General features: G+C 27.0%; 1 protein-coding gene across 3 annotated transcripts in view; it reads left to right on the top strand.

Annotated features, from left to right (window-relative positions):
• Positions 1-1,994: 1,994 nt before the first annotated feature.
• unc-13 overlaps positions 1,995-23,454 on the top strand; it is a 915,368-nt gene continuing 893,908 nt past the window's right edge. For all 3 annotated transcript variants that reach the window (XM_075371044.1, XM_075371036.1, XM_075371027.1), the window contains exon 1: positions 1,995-2,862. In XM_075371044.1, coding sequence (XP_075227159.1) covers positions 2,131-2,862 — 732 coding nt within the window. In that variant the 5' untranslated portion in view covers positions 1,995-2,130. The remainder of the gene's footprint in view (positions 2,863-23,454) is intronic.

Raw genomic sequence — 23,454 nt, 5'->3', positions numbered from 1 at the left:
TTATATAAGTTAAGAAAAAAAAGTTAAAAGAAAAGGAAATGAAGTAGGATTCTCGCCTATGTGCCTTCCCCTTATAAGATACAATTATTTCATTAATTAAAATTTTATTGTGCTATAACTCTGGAACCAATGAAAATAAGTACCACTTATGATATATCGTGGAAAAGCTGTCAATAAGAAAAAGTCCAAATCAAACTTTTTTGGGATTTTGGGCTTTTTTGGACAGTTTTGGTACAGTTGATTGCAATCAAAAGGGGAGGTGTACAACATCTGGTTGTATACCTCCCCTAATTCCAAAATTTCAACATTCTATGGCTAATCCTTTTTGAGTTATGCAAGATACATACGTACATATGTACAGACGTCATGCCAAGACTAGTCAAAATGGATATTTCCATTGAAATCTGAAAACAGAAATTTTTCGCGATTACAATACTTCCTTGTACTTTGTACAAGAAGTAAAAAGAATAAGAATATAAAGTATGAAACTATTTAGTTTTAGGTTTGGCATTATTTAGAATTTATTTGAATGCTACTTTATTATGCACACAATCAAGAAATAATCTTTAAGAAATGATTTATTATTTCTGAAAACTTTAAATTCATCATTTTAAATAACTTATTTGAGATATTGAGTAAACATATTTTATCTTTCACCTATTATAAATTGTTTTATTTTTTGCATTTATCAATAATATCCAGTAATTTCTTTTAATCTATTTATTATTCTGACAAAACTTAACTTGCTTTTTACCAAAATTTCCTTAGGTTGTTGAATTTTCATGCAAGATATTTGAAATGTTTGGGAATAACTACTTCCAAAATAAAATAAAAAATAAAAATAGAATGATGTTCACTAAATTATTCATAATGATATATTTTTGAATCTAAAAAGTTCTTATAAAAAATCTGTATTTTTTTGCATTTTGATATCCATTTTGGTAACTTTGATCTCATATGCTAGTTACCACAACAATTAGTAGATGGTGAAATTCTAATAAGTAAACCTTTAAGGTAATTATTATCAGATGGATGGTTTTTGTTATGTCTTGTAGATTTTGCCATTAATTAACATTTATTTCTCACTTAATAAATATTTTCTTTTAATTTATGAAATATATTTAATGTATTGTAACACCTATTTTATTTTCTTTTTACAGATCTTCTATTCTCCTCGGCAGAGTTATGAAGATGAAAATTATCAACCGAGAGATAATTACAGCACAATGACAGGGCGCCGCCGACCCTATATTAATCGACGATCAGTGAGCCAAGAATATGATTACTCATACTGTTCTGATTTTCCGCCTCCAAAATCAAGTAAACCTAAACGTCTTCCTGAGATTCCAACAAAAATAAAGCAATCACCTTCACTTCCCCCTACACCAGTTAGAAAATCATTTCATCACAATACACGAAGAACATCATCTCTTGAGTACCAAGAATCTGGGGAAGAGCCGTACTATATGGAAGCATTAAAAAAGACCAATCAGTATAATGAAGATTATAATTATGCTTATGAAAGTACAGATAATCTAATCCCAGCTCAACCAGAAATTGAGATCCAACCTCCTGAAGATATGCCAGAAAAACTAGCAAACAGTAGGCTACTGCAACAAAGAACTCTTCCTGAAACTTATTATTATCAAGATGAGTCACAACAGCAACAGTTTCACCAACAGCAGCAACATCAACAACAATATCAACAACAGATACAGCAGCAACAACAGCAGCAACTTCAACACAATCAACAAACTCCACCTCAGATCATAGAAAAATCAGATCTAGATAGACCTCTTAGTAGAAGAGATACTTTCAAAAAACAATATCAAAATTCAAATAGAAAATTAGAAAGTCCTAGGATATTTCAGCAACAAAATACAGACTCATTAGAGTCAAGAGATGATGATTTGAGAGATTCATTTGAAACCGCCGTGTCTTCCATTAGCTCATCAATGCCTCCTAGAGGAGGTAGATTGAACTACAGTAGTGATTATGCTCCAGTATCTGATAGTAGTCCAGCTGTCACTTCTGCTCCAACGCCGACTGTTGCTGAACAAAAGGATCAGTTTCCTGTCGAAAAGAATTCCCCAACTCTAAACGAAAGAATAGTGTATCCCAGTGAAAGAAATGGCTTTACAGACAAAAGTGATTTTAGTAGTAGAGAAAGAGACTTATATTCTAATGAAAGACTTAATAAAGAAAGGGATTCATTTTCAAGTTGGTTTGAAAGAATTAGATATTCTTAAAAATGATCGTTTAGCTAAGGAACGAGATTCAATTTCGAGTGATCGTAGTGGAAAGACTGTTTATTCTACTGGTATTCCACAATCATATGAACCAACAATAGCACCAGCTATTCAGTCGGCTGTACCTTCAAATACTGTTACATCTGCTCCTGGTTTCCAAAACCAGCAGCCTCGTGGTTATCTTCGACCTCAAGAATCAGTTGATAGTTATACAGAAGATGTCATGAATGATGCAGAATATTCTCGTGAATCTCCTGTGTCTGTGGTTGATCGTTTTGAACCAGATCAATATGAAGAAGATCGATTTGATAATGAACAATTTGAAAATGAACAGTATGAACAAGACATTAATAGTTTAATAGAACCATATGAATCACCTCCACCAAAAGTGTCTTCTCCTTTACCAATAAAACGTGATCTTAATGAGCTAGGAGAATTAGAAGAAGAGCCAATGGTTGATACACCTAGTGGCGAGAAACCTCCTTCTGATAAAGCAAAAAGTGTCTCATTTGAAGATGAAGAAGAGAAACCTGAACCGACTGTTGTAGAGAGAAGAATGACTCCAAAAGATCGATGGCTCTGGGCGTACAACAAGATCATCCATCAGCTAAATGTGAGTTTGAAATTTATATATTTTTAATATAGTCATTTCCATATATTTAAATAATTTTTGCGTGGATTTTAGATCTAGCTGTAGTTGTCAATGGAGTTTTAATTTTCAGGTGAATGTTATTGAACTATTTGTTTCTTAAATCTCATAATCATATATTGAGGAAAATTTGATATTATCTTTATATATCAACATTCGTCTTATTACCAATCATGGTAATCAATTTAGTTTCAATATACAATGGTATGGAACTGTTAGTGGAAATAACAATTTTTTCTTATATCTTAAATATACTTTGAAGTTTATGTTATTCTTTTTAACTTTTATAAAATAACTAAGGAATATAATTTGTTTCTATGATAATCATTCTTGGACTGTACAAATAAAAATAATAATGAATTTTGTGTAAGCAAATTTGTAAAGAAAGGTGTTAGGATTTCTTTCATACAAGAATAAAATTTGGTAGGCTGATGCTCTATTTTCAGCTAAATTTGAAAAAAAATTCTTTAGTTTTTCATTGGTGAATCTAAATATAAAAAGCTCTAAAATTTAACTTATTTAATTTCTGAATATTTAAATGTTTATATAGAATATTCTTTTACACCCTAAATTCAAGGAATAATTTAAAAAGAATCTGAAATAATGTAAGGGGATCCAAGTCGGTTTAAGTTGCTATAACATCTTTTCTAATAATTAATCATAACAACAATATGGATTTAATAAAAACTGAACCTAGTTTTTCATCTGGATTAGATCTTGTTAATAAACTTAAATTCTTATTTAATATCTTAATGAAAGGGTATAGGGAAATATGTTGAAAAATGTTTTATGTTTACGTTATATATATATATATATATATATATATATATATATAAGTACAATTGTTATATTTATCTGCAGTATATATATTTTATTTACATATCTGGCAATATAACATCAATATAAAATACTATATCCTAATACAGTGAGTGTGATAAAGAGAAATTGATCATTTTGAAACATAATTTTCTTTAAGATTTAATTTAAAATTTTAAAAGTAGTAGAAGCACAGGAAACATGTGTATTGTCACAGCTGAAAGTGCAGTATGTACAAACAAGCCTACCTATGCAAACAAAATAAAGAACTTGTTTTTCTTGCCTAAAGTGTGCTTTTTGTGATAACGTTTAGTAGTAATTTAGTTCTATGTTGAATGGTTATTGAAATATGTTGAAAAATAAGGTAATCTTTTAAAACCTGTCTATAAAAATATTTATTTAAAATATAAAAAAAATGGCCACTTCAATTGTTAAAAAAGTAAGTAGACACTAAGGAAACAGCACAAAAACAATAAATAAAAAATAATAAATTTTAATTAAAAAATAAACAAAAAAGTTGAGTAGTAAAACTTGAGTATTTCTAACAGTGTTTTATAGATTAAAAGTAAAAAATATAAATAATCATTGACAAAAAAGTAGGAAGCATTGTTTCCCAATTGAAAGCTTGAAGCTAAAAGCACTCCAGCTACTGAAGTCTTTTAACTCAGATTGTTCACCACAATCCTGATATGAAAGTAGTGAAAGGCTAAAAAAGTACAATTTTTTTTTTCATAAGAAAGATAGTGGTAACATAAATGTTAAACCAGTCAACAGTTTTTCCTTCCTATGAAAAAAAAATTAAAAAAGGGAATGACCATTTAAAATTCCTGTGCTAAAAATCTCTCTTAAAAGACTTTTATAAAACGTAAAATTCTAAAAAGCTATAGATAATGGTCCCCTGTTATCATTTAACAGTGAAGTTTTATGGTTATCAATAAAGTAAACTTCCCAGCTACCTAATTTCTTTTAACTATAGGCATTTTTTAGTACTTTCCTTGTTAATAAACAGATTAAATTACTAACTTTATGGTTATGTTGGGCTGTATCCAATTTATGGTATTCTATATTTATAACAAGCCAAATACTGTTCCTTTATGAAGAATAGAGATGGCATATTTCAAAAAAACTTGCATAATGCCTTCTTTAGAGCAATAAAATAAAAAAAAATTATATCAGCTTTAAGTTACTATTACTATGTACAGAAAAATTTCTTCTGCACTAGGGATCGATGAAAATCAACCTAAACCTTTTCAAAGAGCAGGCATTATAAGTTGATTTTTAAAGACAATAATTTCAGTTTAGTATATGTAGGACAAACTAAGAAAGATTGATATGGGAAAAGATTGAAACAATCTTGATGATTGTTTTGTTTATAACACATAGATTTAAGATATTTTACCATACAATGCCTTTTCTCTGACAAAATTTTGAATTTATATTTACATCCTGCCAATGAAATGTTACAAAATATAATTAATTCCCTCTGTTTTTACAATTTTTATATAGGACTAGTTTAGAGCTTTAAGAAGTTTGTCTTCTGATGAAGAAAGTAACAGGCTGGTTGAGAAATCTTGAACCAGTTATTTTTTAATGCTCTTGGCACCTAGATATTTTTATATTATTATGATTGTTGTTGGGTTCTAATTAACTACATATCTTGAAGTAGGGACCAGTGATGCTATAAGCTGTAAATACACTTACTATGTGAACAAGGAACACAGATACCTGTAGGACACTATATGAAATATCCAAAGGTTTCTGGAATATCATGAGAACTTTTGAATTAATTTATTCAAACTAGATTTTTTTTTTGGCAAAACTAATTTTTTTCTTTATTATAACAATTTACAATTATAAATGATTTTTACACTTTTTTTCAAATTAAGTTGATAAGCTAATTTATTCTAGTAGGTAAAAGTATTAGTAAATAAATTGATAAACATGCACATTAACCAATATGTGTACTAAACAGTTGTTATTTACTGAAAGCCAGCTATTTAGAAATTACATAGTTTACTTGCAATTTTTCTATTTTTGTTTGCAATTTTTCACATTGATGTCTGAAACTGACATATTTGATGGCAATTGTTTTTTTTTTTTGTAAATTACTGTTTAATTAACTAAGTGAATAGTTAACAAAATGTTTGTAGAAAGTATTTCAAGTAAATACTAAGTCTATGTTTATAGTTGCCAAAACAAACTGCACTTGAGGATTATAAATATTTTGTAAGAAAGATGACATGAGATATGTTTGCTTTATTAAGAATATTTTCCCTGATTAAAGTGTTTTAGTACTCTACTAACATAAGTTATTTAGGATTATTAATTAAAATATCCCCTTTGTGTGACTGTTCTGCATGAATAATCTGTGCATAAAATGTTTTCATAGTGATTTTACAAAAAATTGTTAAATTATAATTTAATTTGTTCTACCTTAAATAATATTTAACTGGATAAAATATTGCATCCTTAACAAAGTTCTTTTGTAAAAAAAATGTTACTGAAAATGTATCAATCAGTTTACAAGCCAAAACATTTTGTTAAATATTTCATTATACAATCCTTTTAAATGTACTTTTTTAGTTTTTGTCAGTAACAAATTAATTGAACAGCATCTTTGTTTCAATTTTTTTCAATCAATCTGCTTTTTATGATGCAATCTGGTACAAAGAGATTTGTTTTTAGTAAATATTTTTACTTGTGAAAGGTTTCCTTAAAATTACTCTACTTCAATAATTAAAAAAATATTTTTTAATGTAATTAGTAATTTTTCTAATAAACTTACACAAACTATTATAAATTTTTGTGTGACTGTCATCAGTAGAAAATTGAGACTGTTAAGTATATTAACATATACTACTGCTATTAACATAGTAAATAATAATGTCCAACTTGTTTCTATTTCTTCTTTATAATTAGCTAGCTGGCATTGTCAATGTCACTCATATGTAAATGGAATACTCGACCTTTCAATGACCTTTGTATATTTGTGATGAATTGTGATGTGGGCGTTAAAACATTTACCTACATTTGGTTTAGATTCATTGTCCTTGGTAGTGTCATTCAGAATAAAATTCATTTTGTTAATATTGATTTTTTTTTTTTTTAAATTAGATATCACTTGTCACCACTAAGTTCATACATAAACTAAACAGACACTAAGCATTCACAAACAAATGTGTACCCTTACTTAAAAACGTTTGTGTATGTATCTCTCTCTCTCTCTCTCTCTCTCTCTCTCTCTCTCTCTCTCTCTCTCTCTCTCTCTCTCTCTCTCTCTCTCTCTGTGTGTGTGTGTGTGTGTGTGTGTGTGTGTGTGTGTGTGTGTGTGTGTGTAAGTCTAAAGCATTGATATATATATATATCTGAACATATTATATATATGTTCAGATATATAAACCTGAACACAACATGTATTCTTATACATTTTTGTATGTTTGTGGGAGGACGGTTTAAAGAGGATATGTCAGTATAAAACAGAAACACCCTTTAAATTTAATAAATAATTAAATTTATTGTCAAAATTAAATAAATTTTTTAGTTATTTTAATTATTTTTTAATAAATTTTTATTTATTACCTTTTCATTTACTAGATAATTTTACATTAATAATTATAATTAAATTAGCATATAACATTTTTCATAAACAGAAAATAATAAATAAAAATCCGATATGACTTCCTTGTACGACTATTAAATTACATGTACACATTTTTAAAAATGAAATGTACATAAAATATTATTTCATTAATAACTTATTGAATTCTAATTTATCGTAAAAAATTTTTATGAAAATGTTACAAACTAAAAAAAAGTAAACAGGAAGAAAATGTTAAAACCAAAGAAAGAATAAAAAGATTAAGAGATCATAAATATATTAAATATATGTTAATATGTTAAATTACATATACACATTTTTAAAAGTACATAAAATTTTATTTCACTAATAACTTCTGATTTTTTTCATATTATATTTTATTATTGAATTATTATTTATTGTAATTTTTTTTTACAGTCACGGGTTAATAATTATTAAATCAATATATTTAAATTTAAAATAAAGTTAAAAAAGATAAATAAAAAAAAAAAAAGTTAAAAAAAGTAGGTGAAGTCTGATTTGAGGTTTCCTTGTAAGATCCAAATATTTCATTAATTAAAATTTTATTTGGCTATAACTATGAAACCAATGAAAATAAATACCACTTATGTCATATCGTTGGAAAACTCTCAATGAGGGCTTATTACTGCAGTTAAGAAAAAGTCCAACATTTTTTTGGGTTTTCAACTTTATTGGACACTTTTGGTTCAGTTGATTGTAGTCAAAAGGAGAGGTGTACAACTAGATGTTACAACAGTCCTAAATCCAAAATTTCAACATCTTACAGCTAATCATTTATGAGTTATGCGAGATACATACGTATTTACAAATGTTACATCGAAACTAGTCAAAATGGATTCAGGGATGGTCAGAATGGATATTTCCATTGAAATCTGGAAACCAAAATTTTTCGCGATCACAATACTTAATTTTTTTGTACAAGGAAGTAAAAATTAATAATGATGTGTGTAATAATAATAATTATAATTTTTTATTTTTATTATTATCTTTTTTTTAGAATTGAGATATACATATGTATAATATTTTTGTAATGGGAATTAGGTATGGAAATATGTGTTTATTTAGCTGTATATTCGTTCCATATTCATCATTTTAGATATTTATCAATAAATCTGCACACCTCAGATTAGTACTAGCGTTTTAGGTAAATGATAGAGGAAGGAGACTTACAAAATTGATTTTTGAGAGCAAAAGTATCCTAGATTCTTGTGAGAGGTACATAATTTATTTACTCTATATTATGTAGTAATAAAGAATAAATCTTAACTTACTTTGCTCACCATTACATTCAAGTAAAACAATATAAATATCAAAATTTTTAAAAGTAAGTAGTGCAAGCAGTCAAAACACTTAAAGCTTTCACATATCCTACAATTAATAAAAATTGATTAAAATAAATGCTATAAAAACCAGACTAAAAAACAATATTATATTGATACTGTGAGTAAAATAATAGTTCCCATTTAAAACATGCACACATGCATCAGTGAATAGGGAAAGTTCTGATTTTAAGAGGAGGCAAATTATTGATTGTCAAATGTACAACCATGATGCAGATTGATTTATGAGTTTAGACATCATTGATAAACTGAAACATTTGACACAAGAGAGTGCCTGATAGAAAGTTAAGGTAACTTATAAAAAAATAACTGTCTAAAAAATTTGTTGGTTATTAAATATATTAATTTTTCCCCCACTGTTTGTTATCAATTTTCCATTCTTCGAGTAGACAGTTCTTATACATTTTTTCAACCTCAATTATTATTAATGGAATCTTTGTAGCGTTTATATTTTAAATAAAATATTCTTATGCTCAAAATCTTTAATATACTATAAAGATTAACACAGTCAGTTTTGTCCGCAAAATAAAATTGACCTGAAGATCAAAAGAGAGAATAGAAAACATAACTATTCCAGTTCAAAGCTTATGGAAAAGAATAAATCTTAACTTAATTTTATTGCCATTACATTCAAATAAAATATATACACAAAATTTTGAAAAGTTAAGAATTTAAGAAGTCAAAACATCAAAACACATTAGTTTTTACATATTCCACAACTAATATAGTTAATTAAAATAAATGTTATAAAAATCATGCAAAAAAAAAAATACAATTGAAAAAAGAAAAAGTATAACGGATGGAATAAAGTAGCATCTTGCTGATTTGATTAATTAAGTGAAGACATTAACAACAAGATGACATTTAGCACTTCACATCCAAATAAAACAAAAGTTGATAAATTATATAAATATTTTCAAACTAATATACATTTAAAATATAAACTTATTAAAGTTATATAACTGAGTTGTTTTTTTACAATAATCAATTGTATAACAAATATTTTCTTTAAAGAAAATATTTCAATGCCATCTCCTGTAAGTTACCAATTTCAAATATTTTTTTTTATTTTTACAAGTTGCTGAAGAGAATGTAAAAATATTTACAGTGGACATAATATATGTTACAATCATTATGATGTTTTCATCTGGATTGTTTTGGTGTAACACCATCATAGTAAATTAGTAAATTGTTGTAGTAGATATTCCTTTACTAGAAATATATTTATATTTTCAGTAAAAGATTATATTGACAGATATTATTGCATAAGTTCTAAGGAACGCAGAATAACTTGTGCTAGACTGGTAGGCTGTGTCTTGCATTTAATCTTATACCACTTGCTGAATATGTTAACCTGATATTTAATTATAACAGAAAATAACTCTTAGTATGGTTCGGCTGGAAGCACACATTTCTCAAGGAACATTATAAGTATCTTTACATAAAAACTGAAAAATACTGCTAAAATATTTATGTGGTTTTATTTCTGTATGACAGTATTTCTTTATGTATTTATGTATTTCTTTATCTATGACAGTCGGCAGCGATATAAAAATATAAGATTTCTTAAAGACAAATTTTGTAATAAAATTCAGAAGTATTTGAAGGGGATAGCAAAGATAACAGAAGAAATTCTTTATTAAGTTATTAAAAAAAGTTTATTGTAAAATTTGGCTTGATTTGCCATCATAAAAGTTTGTATAAGGTTATTATGTGTGTGTTGCTTTATCCTATCCATTTATCTTCAAACATTGTGAATTAACTTAATATCATCATTATTGTATGTATTTAATTTTTGCCCTTTTCCAACAGAATTATAAAATTGTTTTCATTAGTATGTATTATACTCTATAACATTAAGATGCTATGAATTCAAGACACAAATATTTTTAAAAAAATTTTGGGAAAGAAATAATTTTCATGCAAATGAATCATTAAAAGTGTACAATAACAATTTTTTTTTAATTAGTTATTTTAATTACAATATATTTTTACCCCAATTTATTTACTAATAATTGGGAGGTATTCAAAACAAAAAGCTTCAAAATATGAAGTAACTTCATCAACATTATCGATTTGACTGAGTCAGAATTTTTTGTCATCCTGCTTAGATAGGTCTGATATCATATGTCTTCATTACCAGATGGTAATATGTTGACACATTTTTGTTTTAAGCCATGTGGCAGACATTCTTAAATCTAATCCACCATCCATGGTTTAAACTTTTATAAAAAAAATTTAAGATGGCCTAGTTTCTAAAATACTTGGAAATATTCTTCTGATTTAGATTTTTGTGGTGTTTGAAGTAGACACACTCAATGCAACAATACTGAGGAATTGAGAAGTAAAAGTTTTAATGCTAAATTTAAATACAATTTTCCATTATAAGAAAATGATTGATAGTCAGTATAATAATATTTTTATTAATGTATATGCAATGTTATTATACGAGTTAAAAACAATTAAGTATTATTAATTAAAAGGTTCTTTGAAATATAATAAAATTTTCTTTCTTTAAGTAAAATGATATGAATAAAAAAAAATTTATACAAAAATATAATGTTTGAAGTTAACAGTGTTAAGTAATCGGGGACTAGGTAGGAACTACTCTAAATTACCCTTAGCTAACAAATATTTACCACTGTTGGTCCTAAGCACACAGCACATGCCTCTTTTACATCATTTGCTAACCTTAATAGTGAATGTTTACAAGTTTTACTCCTCATACAGTCTAATATACATCTTTCGTCTAGGAAGTCTGATAACATAAACATCATCAATATTAGTGTATGTAAAAAAAAAAAAAAACATATACTACACTCTACTACCAATAAATTATTGGCAATTACAGTAATATAATTGCACATTGAAAAAATTCTAACTGCATCAGCATATGCTGATGTAGGTTGATGTCTATAAAATCAGCATAAATTGTACAAGTTGAGATAAAACTCAAGAAATTTGATAACTATAAACTCTAGAAGAAATAAATATGAATATATGTTAAAATCCATATTCTTAAAATGGAACAATATATTCTCTAAGTAAAAAAAATGTAAAATTAAATAATTTAGTATTTTTTATAACAAGACTAATAAATAGAACTAAAACAAATTTATAATCATGTTTTTCTACATATTACAGTATTCATTTCTTTGATGGCAATTTTTTGTTGTGCATACTTATACTTTGTCTGCAATTCACATCTCTTCAAAGCTAATTGCAGTCTGATGTCCCTTGGTTTATTAAGACAGAAGACTAGAAAGAGTTCTGTAAATGTTTTACTGATAACTTTGAGTTCTACATTTTTAAATGCAACATTTTTACAGATTCAGAAAAGGAAAGCTGAATTTACATATTAATCTATGTTTAAACTATTTATCTTGTAATAAAAAAATTATTATAGTTAAAATCATTATGAAATTAAAATAGTTTTTATTAAAATATAATTTAAATATATCAGCTAATTTAATGTACACTATTTCTTTTAAAAAAAATTCTAACTTCAATAAAGGTAATATTTTTGCTCTTCTATATGTATATTCTAAGTGCTGTAAATATAATTTAATTATGGAATTAGAAATACATTTTAATCTCAGATAAAAGTATCCCACTTTCTCATATATATTTTCATCTATTTTATATTTCTTTTTAAATATATCTGTTAGTGGTACTGAGACTGTAAATAATAAAATAACTTTTTTTAAATTTATTTATTATGCAAAATTTATTTTATAGAATTTCAGAGCAAGTATAAAATTTAATTCAAAAAATGCAGTTTGTAAAAATGTTCTAAATTCAGAATGTTTTATGGTTAGGCTTGTACAGAATTTTGATATAAACCTCTGAATAATAACAGAAAAATTAAATTGCCTTTTTACTCTTCATATTACTCGTATTTTCCCTAACTTTTTTTTTGTTTTTTTTTCCCATTTGCTGAAGTCTCTTTTTTTTAACTCTCTCTTTCTTTCTCTCTCTCTCTTTCCGTTTATGTTTGTTCACACATTTTGTATTTTCTTTTGAATATTAAACTGTAATATTGCTTGCATCAGAGACTTATGTTCAATAAATTACTGAGGTTGGTTCCTGTTTTTCCCCTGCAGGCAGTCAAAACCATTCATAAGTAATCTTGAGTATGCTTTCTGTTTTATAATCAACTTTTTGAATCTTTTATACAGATTTTCAGATTTATCTTTAATTTTCCTCTACTACCTGTTCTTATCATATATGTATTTTATTACATAACTATTAAATTACTACTTTAAAGCATCTGTTTTGTGAAGTAATTGATAAAAGTAATTGATTGAGTAGTTTATAAAAATGAAAAAATTCATGACTCATTTGCAAATTTTTTGAGAATAATACACAAGAATATTTTTAGCATGATTGTTCTATTTTTGTCCAGTGAAAAAATAAAATTTCAAAGATATTGACTATCAGTAAGTAGTAGTATACCTTTGTTATTAACACTGTTAATATATTGGTAATTACTGTTGAGACACTGTAGTAATACTGTTGTGTATTGGTGATTTGGAAGCTGGAATAGTGAACAATTAATTAAAAACTTCACTGAGAAGTGTTATGATTTCCACTTAATGCAATTTTCTGAATTAAGATATGTTCATAAATTTATTTTATTCAAGTAAGTTGAGTTTGCAGCTTTGTGAGTTGTATGTAATGTTTTTATGTTACTGTTAATTAAAAAGTATAAACATATTTCAAAGTAACACATGTGTAGAAAAATAACATTTAGCATCGCTATGTCACTAACAAAGTGAACCATATTAATAATATACAAAGAAACCAGAAAACATTATTTTAATCAGAAAATAACATCCAAACCTAAAATTTATTAATGAATATGAAAAAAAAATTCATTAATTTTTTAAATGTAACTCCTATAACTGGTAACAATTTATAAAATTTATAGAAAAATTATTGGTTAGTTAAATACAATTCATCCAACTACCCTACTCAATACAAAGATATAATCTTCAGATATGTGTTAAATAGATTAATTAAATCTATCTTAAAAAAAAAAATTACAGTCAAGAATTAAATATTATAAACCATAGAGTACACAGATGGTTATAAAATTATACTCATCGATAAAAATCTATAAAAAATATCAAGAAAAATACATTAAAAAATAAAACCTACCCCTACGTTATTGTGATGCACAAATGCATCACAATATATATATATATATAACATCTGTTGACATTAGGATGAGATAAACAGTATCAATCACTGAAGGTGGTTTGTTGCAAAGTCAACTGAAAACATTTTGAAATTAAAGAATGTTTTAATTTTAATTAAAAATGTTTTATTATAACTTTTTGTCAGTTTGTCGTTTAAAAAATTCTATTTTTAAATATTTATCTTTATCAACTATGATGGATGCAAACATAGCACATTATTATTCTTATTATTTTTTAAAATTTATATATCTCTTACAGCTAAATTTTGCAGCCTGTTTACCTAATTTATAAGAGAAGTTACAGTTAGCTCCTTTGTCATAAGAATGTACAATTCATAATAAAACTTCATTAAAAGGTTAGGAGGGGTGGTTAGATTTACTGTTATCCTGCTTTTTTTTAGCTATAATGTAATGGTGTAGACCGTGTTTTAATGTTGCAGTACTTCTATTTGGATTTGAATGTTCACTTTAGTTGTTTGACATCAATTAACATTACTGATAACTGTAAAACTAACTCCTGAACATTAATTAGACTTAGAGAAGTAGCACCATCTCAACTGAGAAAGATTATTTTGAATGTTTTGTTTTTGATTGATAGGCCAGTTTATTTCATTAAAAAGAATTGAAATACAAGATGTGCCTCAATCAAAAGAAAACAATAGATGAGAGATAATTTATTTGTTAAGTAAATTATTTTTCTTCTTATGAACAAATACACCCACCTTTGTAAGTGCAACAAAACAGTATGGTTTTTGTTATTGCAAATTTACTGTAGAAAGAGTGTGGTATAGATGTTACTTTATCATACATTCTGTTCGCATGTTTACTGAATAGCTGCATATATAATTTTTAATGGTAGTATTACGTTTGATGCATGTTAAGACATAACATTTAAAATGCGGTGTTCATTAACTATAAAATTATTTGTGTACTGTGTCAGATAAGTTTTTATTGTAAAATTATATTTTACAGAAGATAATTATAATAGCCTAAATTAACATCTCAGGAGATCATTAATCTTATGGGTTTGATAAAAAATAAACTTTTCTTTTATTCAAAACATGCCTACATTAAAAATGCATACACTTGCAAAACAAACACGTACAACATATCATATAAAATTTATTTTATTAAACATTTTAACAATTATATCTATTTAAGAGAGTTTAAATAAACAAATTCAAACAACCAGTTTAAATATTTAAACTGTCAGAAGTTATTTAAATATTTAGTAATTCTTTCGTGGATTTTTACCCTCATTTCAGCTTAATTTTAAGTGTAATTATAATATACACTTACTGTAAAATTTTTAATAATAATTTTTAAAGCAGTATATTTACTTATAGTAATTTCTGGGTATAATATGTTTTATTCATATGTATAATAAACTAGCAGACCAGGCAATTCATCGCTACTGCTAAATATATATATATATATATATATATATAGAGAGAGAGAGAGAGAGAGAGAGTTTAAATGAACACAATTGAAAATTTGATAAAAAATAAAAAAACTGAACTTCACAAATTTTACCTTTCACTTATTCTCCTTCCCCTTTTCCCTTTCCAACTTCTCCCGTTCACCATTCTCCCTCGCCCTCTCCCAGTTTCCTTTTTACCCTTTTCCGTTTTCTCCTTTTCTGCGTTTTCCATTTTCTCCTTTTTCCTTTTGCCCGCGCGTAAATCGGTCCATTAGTTTTTTGGTCTTTAGCGGACACACATACGAGCATGCCTTTATATATATATATATATATATATATATATATATATATATATATATAATAAAAAAGTCTGTTTGTATATTTGTTTGTTTGTTTCATTAATATCTCGACACCGGCTCCAGCGGGTATAGTTTTTGTAAAAATGTTTCTTTTCACGTAACTAATATTCATATTCTGAATATGAACCAAATCGGTCCATAAATATAATTTTTCTAAATATCTCGACGCCAGCGCCACCTAGCGGGTTCAAACTAATTCAGAAACCTTCCCTGGCATGCGTCCAACCATTCCCCAAAGTTTCATCGCTATCGGATGAACGGTTTAGCAAGGCATAAGAGACATACAGACAGAGAAACATTCATTTTTATATATATAGATAGATTATTAAATATAGCTGATATGATGGACTCCAAGTAAACACTTTATATCGGTGAGTGCTTAAGTCATTCTGTCTGTATCCAGGTGATTTCAACTGTAGAAATATTTTTACCTAATATCTCGTATAGCTATTCGGATTTATTAATATCCTAATTAATATTATATATTCAGAATATTTCGGTAAATCTCTGCCGTTCATTTTATATACTCTCACAAAAATAATAAATAAAAAAGTTCATATAAACACATCTGAAAACAATTATTTTTTCCAGTTACGGCTAGTGAACGATCAAGTTTCTGATCTAAAGGTCAAATAACGCTAAATTAAAGTCTAAAGACAGAAGTTATTGTGAAAAATTAATCGTTTTATTTTCAGTCTGACATGAACAATTCAAAGAAATTAATCCCAAAACTGTCTCTCCACTAGTTTCTAAGAAAATTGATGTAAAACTAATAATATTGAAGTCAAAAAGCTTCTTTTTTAGATTTGGCGTAAATTTACTTTGTTAAATTGCCACTAACTTAATAAAATTTTAGGAACAATTTAATTCTTAGGAAAATTGTGTAATTAAAGTCAATAAACACACTAATTTTTTTTTAAACCCACTTCAAACACAATAAAGAAAATTCTGAAAGTCTTAGACTACAAATGTGAAAACGGTTTTCTTCTATACTGTATTTAATTTTTTATTAATCGTTTATTGTAGATTGTTGTCTAAATTTCCTTCAAAATGAAGAGCTTCCTCAGTTTTTAGCGGATGGACCGCTGATAACTCATATATATTTTTCACACATATATATTTCTAGTAAGACGGGAGCGCCAACTTATTTTGATCAACATGTAAGTCAGTTTTTCAACTGAACATTTCCAAACAGATGTATTGGCCGAGGAGGACCATGAGGTTAAACAGCCAGATAGCCCGATTTGAATCCATAGATTTCTTCGTACGAAATTGAAGTCATTAATATATACTCAAAGATCCAACAATGTAAAAGAATTTTCACATAGAATCACGTTTACCGCCCAAAAATATTGGAGAGGCAAGTCTCGGTTCCATAAATTGTCGCTTTTAAGTGTGCTTTTACATTGGAGCCGGTCATTTTGAACAACTAATAAAATATTATAACCATAAATTATTTTAAATGGATATTAAATAATTAAAATAATACAATTTAGTAGTAAATTACTTCGAGAGAAGTAGGTAAACTTTTTAACCCATCATTTGTAGGATTAGAAGATTTTCAGAGTCATTTTGTTGTGTTTAGTTTTCAATAAAAGTGAATTTTTTAAGGTTTTATTTAATTTTTATCGACTTCAATTACGTAAACTATTTAAAGTTAAATTCTCTAGAAATTTTTTAAAGTTTTATTTGGCTATCGGTAATTTAAAAAAGTAAATTTACGTCATAACTAAAAGTATGACTTCAACTCTTAGTTTTACAACAATTTTCTCAAAACTATTGGAAGTGCAGCCCTGGAACCGATTTTTTAAAATAATTTTTCTTATATGAATAAATAAAAAATAACTAATTTGCACAATAATTTGTTTCCGTAGAGTTTTTCTGTAATATTACCTTTAGATTAGAGATTTGGGCAAAATTTTTTGCAAGTCATAATCAAAAATAATACATATGTTTATGATTAAAACCTCTATGTAAATTTACATTATTTTCTTGAAAGGATTAGAAACTTCCTGAAACACTTTGTTTATAATATTTTTGTATATATCTTGTATTTTTTTTTGGTGAGTCGGAGGAACCCATTTTACGGGTAGAGTGTTGGATTCGCAACAGGTTCCGCAAGATCTTATTGAAGTGCATATGTGTACTAGCGGCCTACCGACTAAACCTCCTATCTCACCAGCTCTCCTCCCGGAGCCGGACCGGCAATAAAGCATCACTCAGCCCCGGGAGGGACTGTATATATCTGTGTGTGTGTGTGCATATGTGCGTGCGTGTACATTATAACAAAAGACTGTCTCAAAAACGTTTATCATGGAAAATCCAAAATTACTAATTATAAAACATTAAAAACTAATTAAAGTGAAGACTCCTGGGGAATTAAGTTTTTATATAATGTAGTACATTTTATGAACAAAGTTATGTGATATTGTTCTAATTAGCTTAGAAATGTTGCAACGTGGTTTACATTAAATTTCGGTCTGTACCTTGCACTTTACGTACACATATTTTGTTTATATTGGTGTTGTAGTTGATGCTAGATTTGCTTTATTGTTTAATTCTACTAAATTTATTTTTATCTTAATTTTTCGTTATTTATTTAAATATAAAGAAGTTAGTTATTTCTTTTCTTTCCAAATTGTATTCTACTTTATCTCTGTTATTAGTTAAAACATTTTGCAGAGCAAACTTAAATCTATTTTGAATTTGTTTGTAAAATAAAAAAGATAAATAATATTTAAATTAATAAATAGAAAATTACCTAATTAGTTGAAAGTTTTCTTTAAAATTGAACAAAATTCAGTTTTTTAAAAGTCGAAAGGACTCAAACATTATAGTCTTTGACGAAGTTTAATCTAAATGAAGACTATCTCAGTTTTTGTGTAATTTTTACTTTAAAGAAAGTGTTCTGTAGTTAATGTTTTAAAAACTTCTCAATTTTTAAAACAAAAAATATTCATAATTTGCATGTCATGTTTGATATCCTTGTCACAGATATCAAAATTCAAACTTAATAAATGTGTAATAGAAAAATTTTCCGACTAAGTAACTCTTTGAATAATTTTACCATTGTTTAAGATATCTTCTCATAACTTAATACTGGCATTCCATTGATTAATTTATTTAGATTTATGTTTGTTATGTTTTTCCAAAATAAGAAAAATTTTTTTTTTCAAATAAGGTTAATAAGTTCAGTTTACTCCAGCAGATATTTTATTCAAATTTTTGTATGAACTCATCAGGTACTTACTGAACAATTAGTCTTTATAAATTGTATACGTTCCTATGGAAGTGTGGAAATATGTGACAGTTGTGTAAATTATTTACAGCATAGATTATTTTCATGAATATATTTCCATCTCGGCCTACTTGAAAATTATTGCACATATCGTGCTTAGGAAAATGATTCCAAGTTTTTGATTAATAATAAAAAAAATAATAAAAATATATGGTCAGAGTTTACTAAGAAATTATTATTATCGTTAATTTATTTGATTTGAATTTATATTTATTCTTTTAAAATAAAATCTCGTTTATTTAGTTTTTATATATTTTATTCAAATCAGATTTTCTAAAACAACACTTTCACCTCGTATTCTTATAAACTTATACAAAGTTATAGACTCTATAAAATGAGTTTATATATGAAGATTCATCAATTACGAATTATTATTATTAATATTTTTTTAACAGGAAAATTATAAAATCTACTACACAGATATAAAAAAAAAACAAATAAATTTTGTTAAAAACTTGTCTAAGTTTGAGATTAGACTGTAGAATTCTGTTTATGGTAAGAAAGTTTTAAACTTTATGATAGTAATTGTTTAAAGATGAGAAATGGTCAAGGGATTTTAAAATATAGGATTTTCAAAATCATAAATTATTTTCTAACTCTGCGTTCTATATATCTTCTATCTATACTTCAGTGTGCTATAGTTGGTATCATTAAATGGATATTACAAATCTTTTGCCGTAGCTGCCAAAACAAATCTTCTCAGTTTAAATTTTAAACATATGATCCAACAAATAAATTTGACTTAGTGCAATCAGTTTTTACTGATAATTCTTTTTGTTCAACATTAAAAAAAAAAACTTTTTATAACGTCGCTAGATGATTTTTAAGATTTTTGTATAAAATTTACAAATTCATGCGATATAATAATGAGAAAATATTTGTAATAGCGATAAATAAACCTCAGGAAAAGACCAATAGATAACTACACTTTTCTGTTAACCTTAACAATCTAGTATAAAAGAATATCAGTTCGTAACTTTCCACTACACATTTAAATTTTAGTATTCTTTCACAGAGTTTGAGAATCTTGAAAAGTGTGTACTATCAAAAAGACCTTTCAAATGTTACAAAAAAGAAAAATTTCTTCCTTTTTCCTTTTAAGTCGGATCTTGTTTCAGTAATAGAATCTGATTTTAAGGTAATGAAGACAGTGTGAGAATTATATTAAAAACATATTGGTTTTAGATGGAAGAAGATTCAAATCAACCGCAAGATGTAGGACAGAAATTTAATTAAATGAAAATATACAATTAGTTTGAAAATTTTTAAACAATGAAGAAATTAAAGTAGAGCTAATAAAGACTATTGCTTTGAAGCAATAGTCTTCAAAGAAAGACGTTATTCGTCATTTCTTATTGAAAAAATGTTTTATTCCTATAAAACTGATAAAAGTTTTGTATAAGAAAGGCAGTGGTATTCCAGAAAGCTTGTAAAACTAACGGGGGTTACCTTAAATAAATAGAAAAGGTAGGGTTTTAAGAAAAAGCTGATCAAATCTCGGGTTCGATCGGTTTTGGTACTTGATAATGCGTTTTACCACAATATATATATCCTTCTTACACAGGAAAGAAAGTGATGCAAACATCATTTTAAAAAGTACAGAGTTTCTTTCATTGAAACTTTGTTAAGCATCAGATGCAGAAATAAAGAAATATCTGATAGACAATATTCTGAAACAGTGTCATTCGTACGCTATACTAATTTAGTATTCACTTAATTCTGTAGCTGTTATTAAATAAATACCATTCATTTAATTTTAATCGTATGTGGCACACAGTTCAAATTGTTCATATGGTCTATTAATTTGCAAATTAAATTTTTAATTCATATGTTTTTACTTATAATAATAGTTAAATTACGTGGACTAATAATGATTCCCGCTAGCTCAATAATTAAATTCGATCAAAGAAATTTAATATGAATACGTTTATTAAATAATGTAACAAGAGCCAGTTTTAACATAGTAAACTTTGCATATGTTTAATAAATTCTCATATTTAGTGACATTTTAATTTACTCTTTGTAAACTCTTTATTTTACTTCATCCGGGCCAAGTAACAAAAGGTTGGAAAATAATTCATCCAATAATATTTTTAGATTTATAATTATCAATTTATCTCTAAATATTCTATTTCTATGGATAGTTAATGCTATTATACATATAATAAATACCCATCTTTATTAAAATAAACAGGGCTACCTTCTGATACCCTTGATTGCCAGATTCGTTCGAATACCGGATGTTATTTATTACCTTGAAGGAAATTTCAGTCAATATTCAAAAAAAGCTAAATGTTTTTAGAATTTTATGTGCTTCAGTTCTTATTTCCTTTAAATATTTTACAAAAATTCATCACAAGGTATAAATTACATAAGTCTCCCCCTCAAGATGAGGGGAGGAAACCCTGTTTGAAATTTTTTTTAAATCCTGCGAATTATTCAGTTCTATTTATTTTAATCACCATCGCTTGAAATTCTTTTCTTGAATTCATCCTGAGCAAGATAAATTAAAAAAAGATTACTAATTAAAAAAGATTTACTAGATGGAGAGTTGATGTAATAATTTTAGTTTTTGATTATTTTTATCATCCTGACGGAGTAAAACCCAAAATGTATTTTTCGTCGAGTCAAGAGGAAACTCTAATAACAAAGTTAAAAATTGCAAACATTACTATCAATCGTGTAAACTGTTATGTAAATTTAAAATAAGTTCAATATTTAAGTTTCATTATGACGTTAATTATTGCTTTGGTCTTTGTCAATATAATAAAAAGAAACAAATTTTATAATATTGTAAATTACCTTCAGTCCTGATGCTACCGTTTATGACGGATGACTCTAAAAACGTTAATTCTGTGGGCTGTGTTTTTGTAGTTGACAATAGAACGCACACGTTTGGTCTCCTCAGCATCACCAGTATTTTCATCGCCGAGCTCTTTGCTATTAATAAGGCCTTAAGTATAATTAGCCCAACACTTCGACGTATAATTGTTTGCTCTGATTCCACGAGTACCTTACAGGCGATTAGTGAATTTTATTCCAGACACCCTGTTGTCTGTAAGATTCACTGCGTTATTTCGCAAATGAACAATCGTAATACAACTGTGAGCTTCCGCTGGATCCCCAGCCATATTGAGATTTTAGGCAATGAGCACGCTGAGGGTGGTTTATGATGAGCGGTAAAGCGAATGGAATGCTACCGTGAACAATAAATTTCACCCAGTTAAGAACACTGTGTCACCATGGAGCTCCTCATGCAGAAATAACCGTAGAGAGTAGGTTGTTTTTTGCCGTTTGCAGAAAATACACACTAAAGCTAATCACCTAGGGTCACTCATGGATATCTGATGACTCAAACAGATGCAACACTTTTTACTCGCTGCGACTGCCAACTAACAATACACCACATCCTTGTGAATTGTATCTGTTATGCCCCGTTGCGTCGGAAGTTTAAATTAGGGGCTTACATGCAACCTATTCTAGGGAACAATGAAATATTTTACGATTTCTTAGTGCCGTCCGTTTATATTCAAATATATAGATTACTGCAATGTGTTTCAACTATTCACGCTACTTGCCGTAAAGCAGATGGTAATTTTATTATTCTAATTTAGATATATAATGTGATATATCTATGTGTTTTTATTTCGCTTTTAGCGTGAGTTACAAACTTTTACTTAGAAAATGTATTTTTACATTGCTGGGATTTTACTTGTAGTTTTTAATTAATTTTTAACTTTCTTTTTTTTACAACAAATAGATCGTGTTCGGGCGATGATAATAAGATAGCGTTTTTTACCCAGAAAATAAAATCATTATGTCGTTCATGCATGATCCCGAATAAACAGGAAAACAGACACTAATAGACATAATGGGATCAAATTGTAAAGAACAAACCCAAAAGCTTTTTCATTAATTCTGTATAGTACGCAAAGATAATACATAAAAAAGTTCATCACAACTATTTAGAGCGTAAACCTTAATACTCATATATTGTAAATACAATACATAAACAGTGTTCACTACAAAATATTACGTCTATCACCTATCTAAGAAAGTCGGAGTCCGATAATTATTTTTCAAATAGCTGATACTTCAAGAAAAGTGAACGATTTTAAAAAAGTACCAAAACAAAATTTGGTTTTTTCCCCCTCGAAGAAACTAAATAGCTATCTTTTATAGTAGTTGACTTTAAAGGTTTTTCAGGATTTAAAATGTTACTGCTAGAGAAATGATGCCATTAAATAGGATATTATTTCATTTTAAAATCTACTGCATATACCACAATAAAATTATTTAAGTAAATTTATGCTTAAAACTATTGTAAAATGCAATAAACACATCTATTAAAGGAATCATTTACATTTATAGCTTTTGCAATTTTAAGCAAACATCGTTCCGTACATAAAAACCAAATATACGTACATATATTGTCTATTCATACATATCTGATTCTTGAACGTGATTGAAATAATACGGTTACTTTTATTCCTGACGATAAACT

This window comes from Lycorma delicatula, chromosome 1, assembly GCF_047948215.1.
Source record: "Lycorma delicatula isolate Av1 chromosome 1, ASM4794821v1, whole genome shotgun sequence".
Lineage (NCBI taxonomy): Eukaryota > Metazoa > Arthropoda > Insecta > Hemiptera > Fulgoridae > Lycorma > Lycorma delicatula.
The sequence above is the reverse complement of the archived record's forward strand: the minus strand, read 5'-3'. Positions and strand labels throughout refer to the sequence as shown.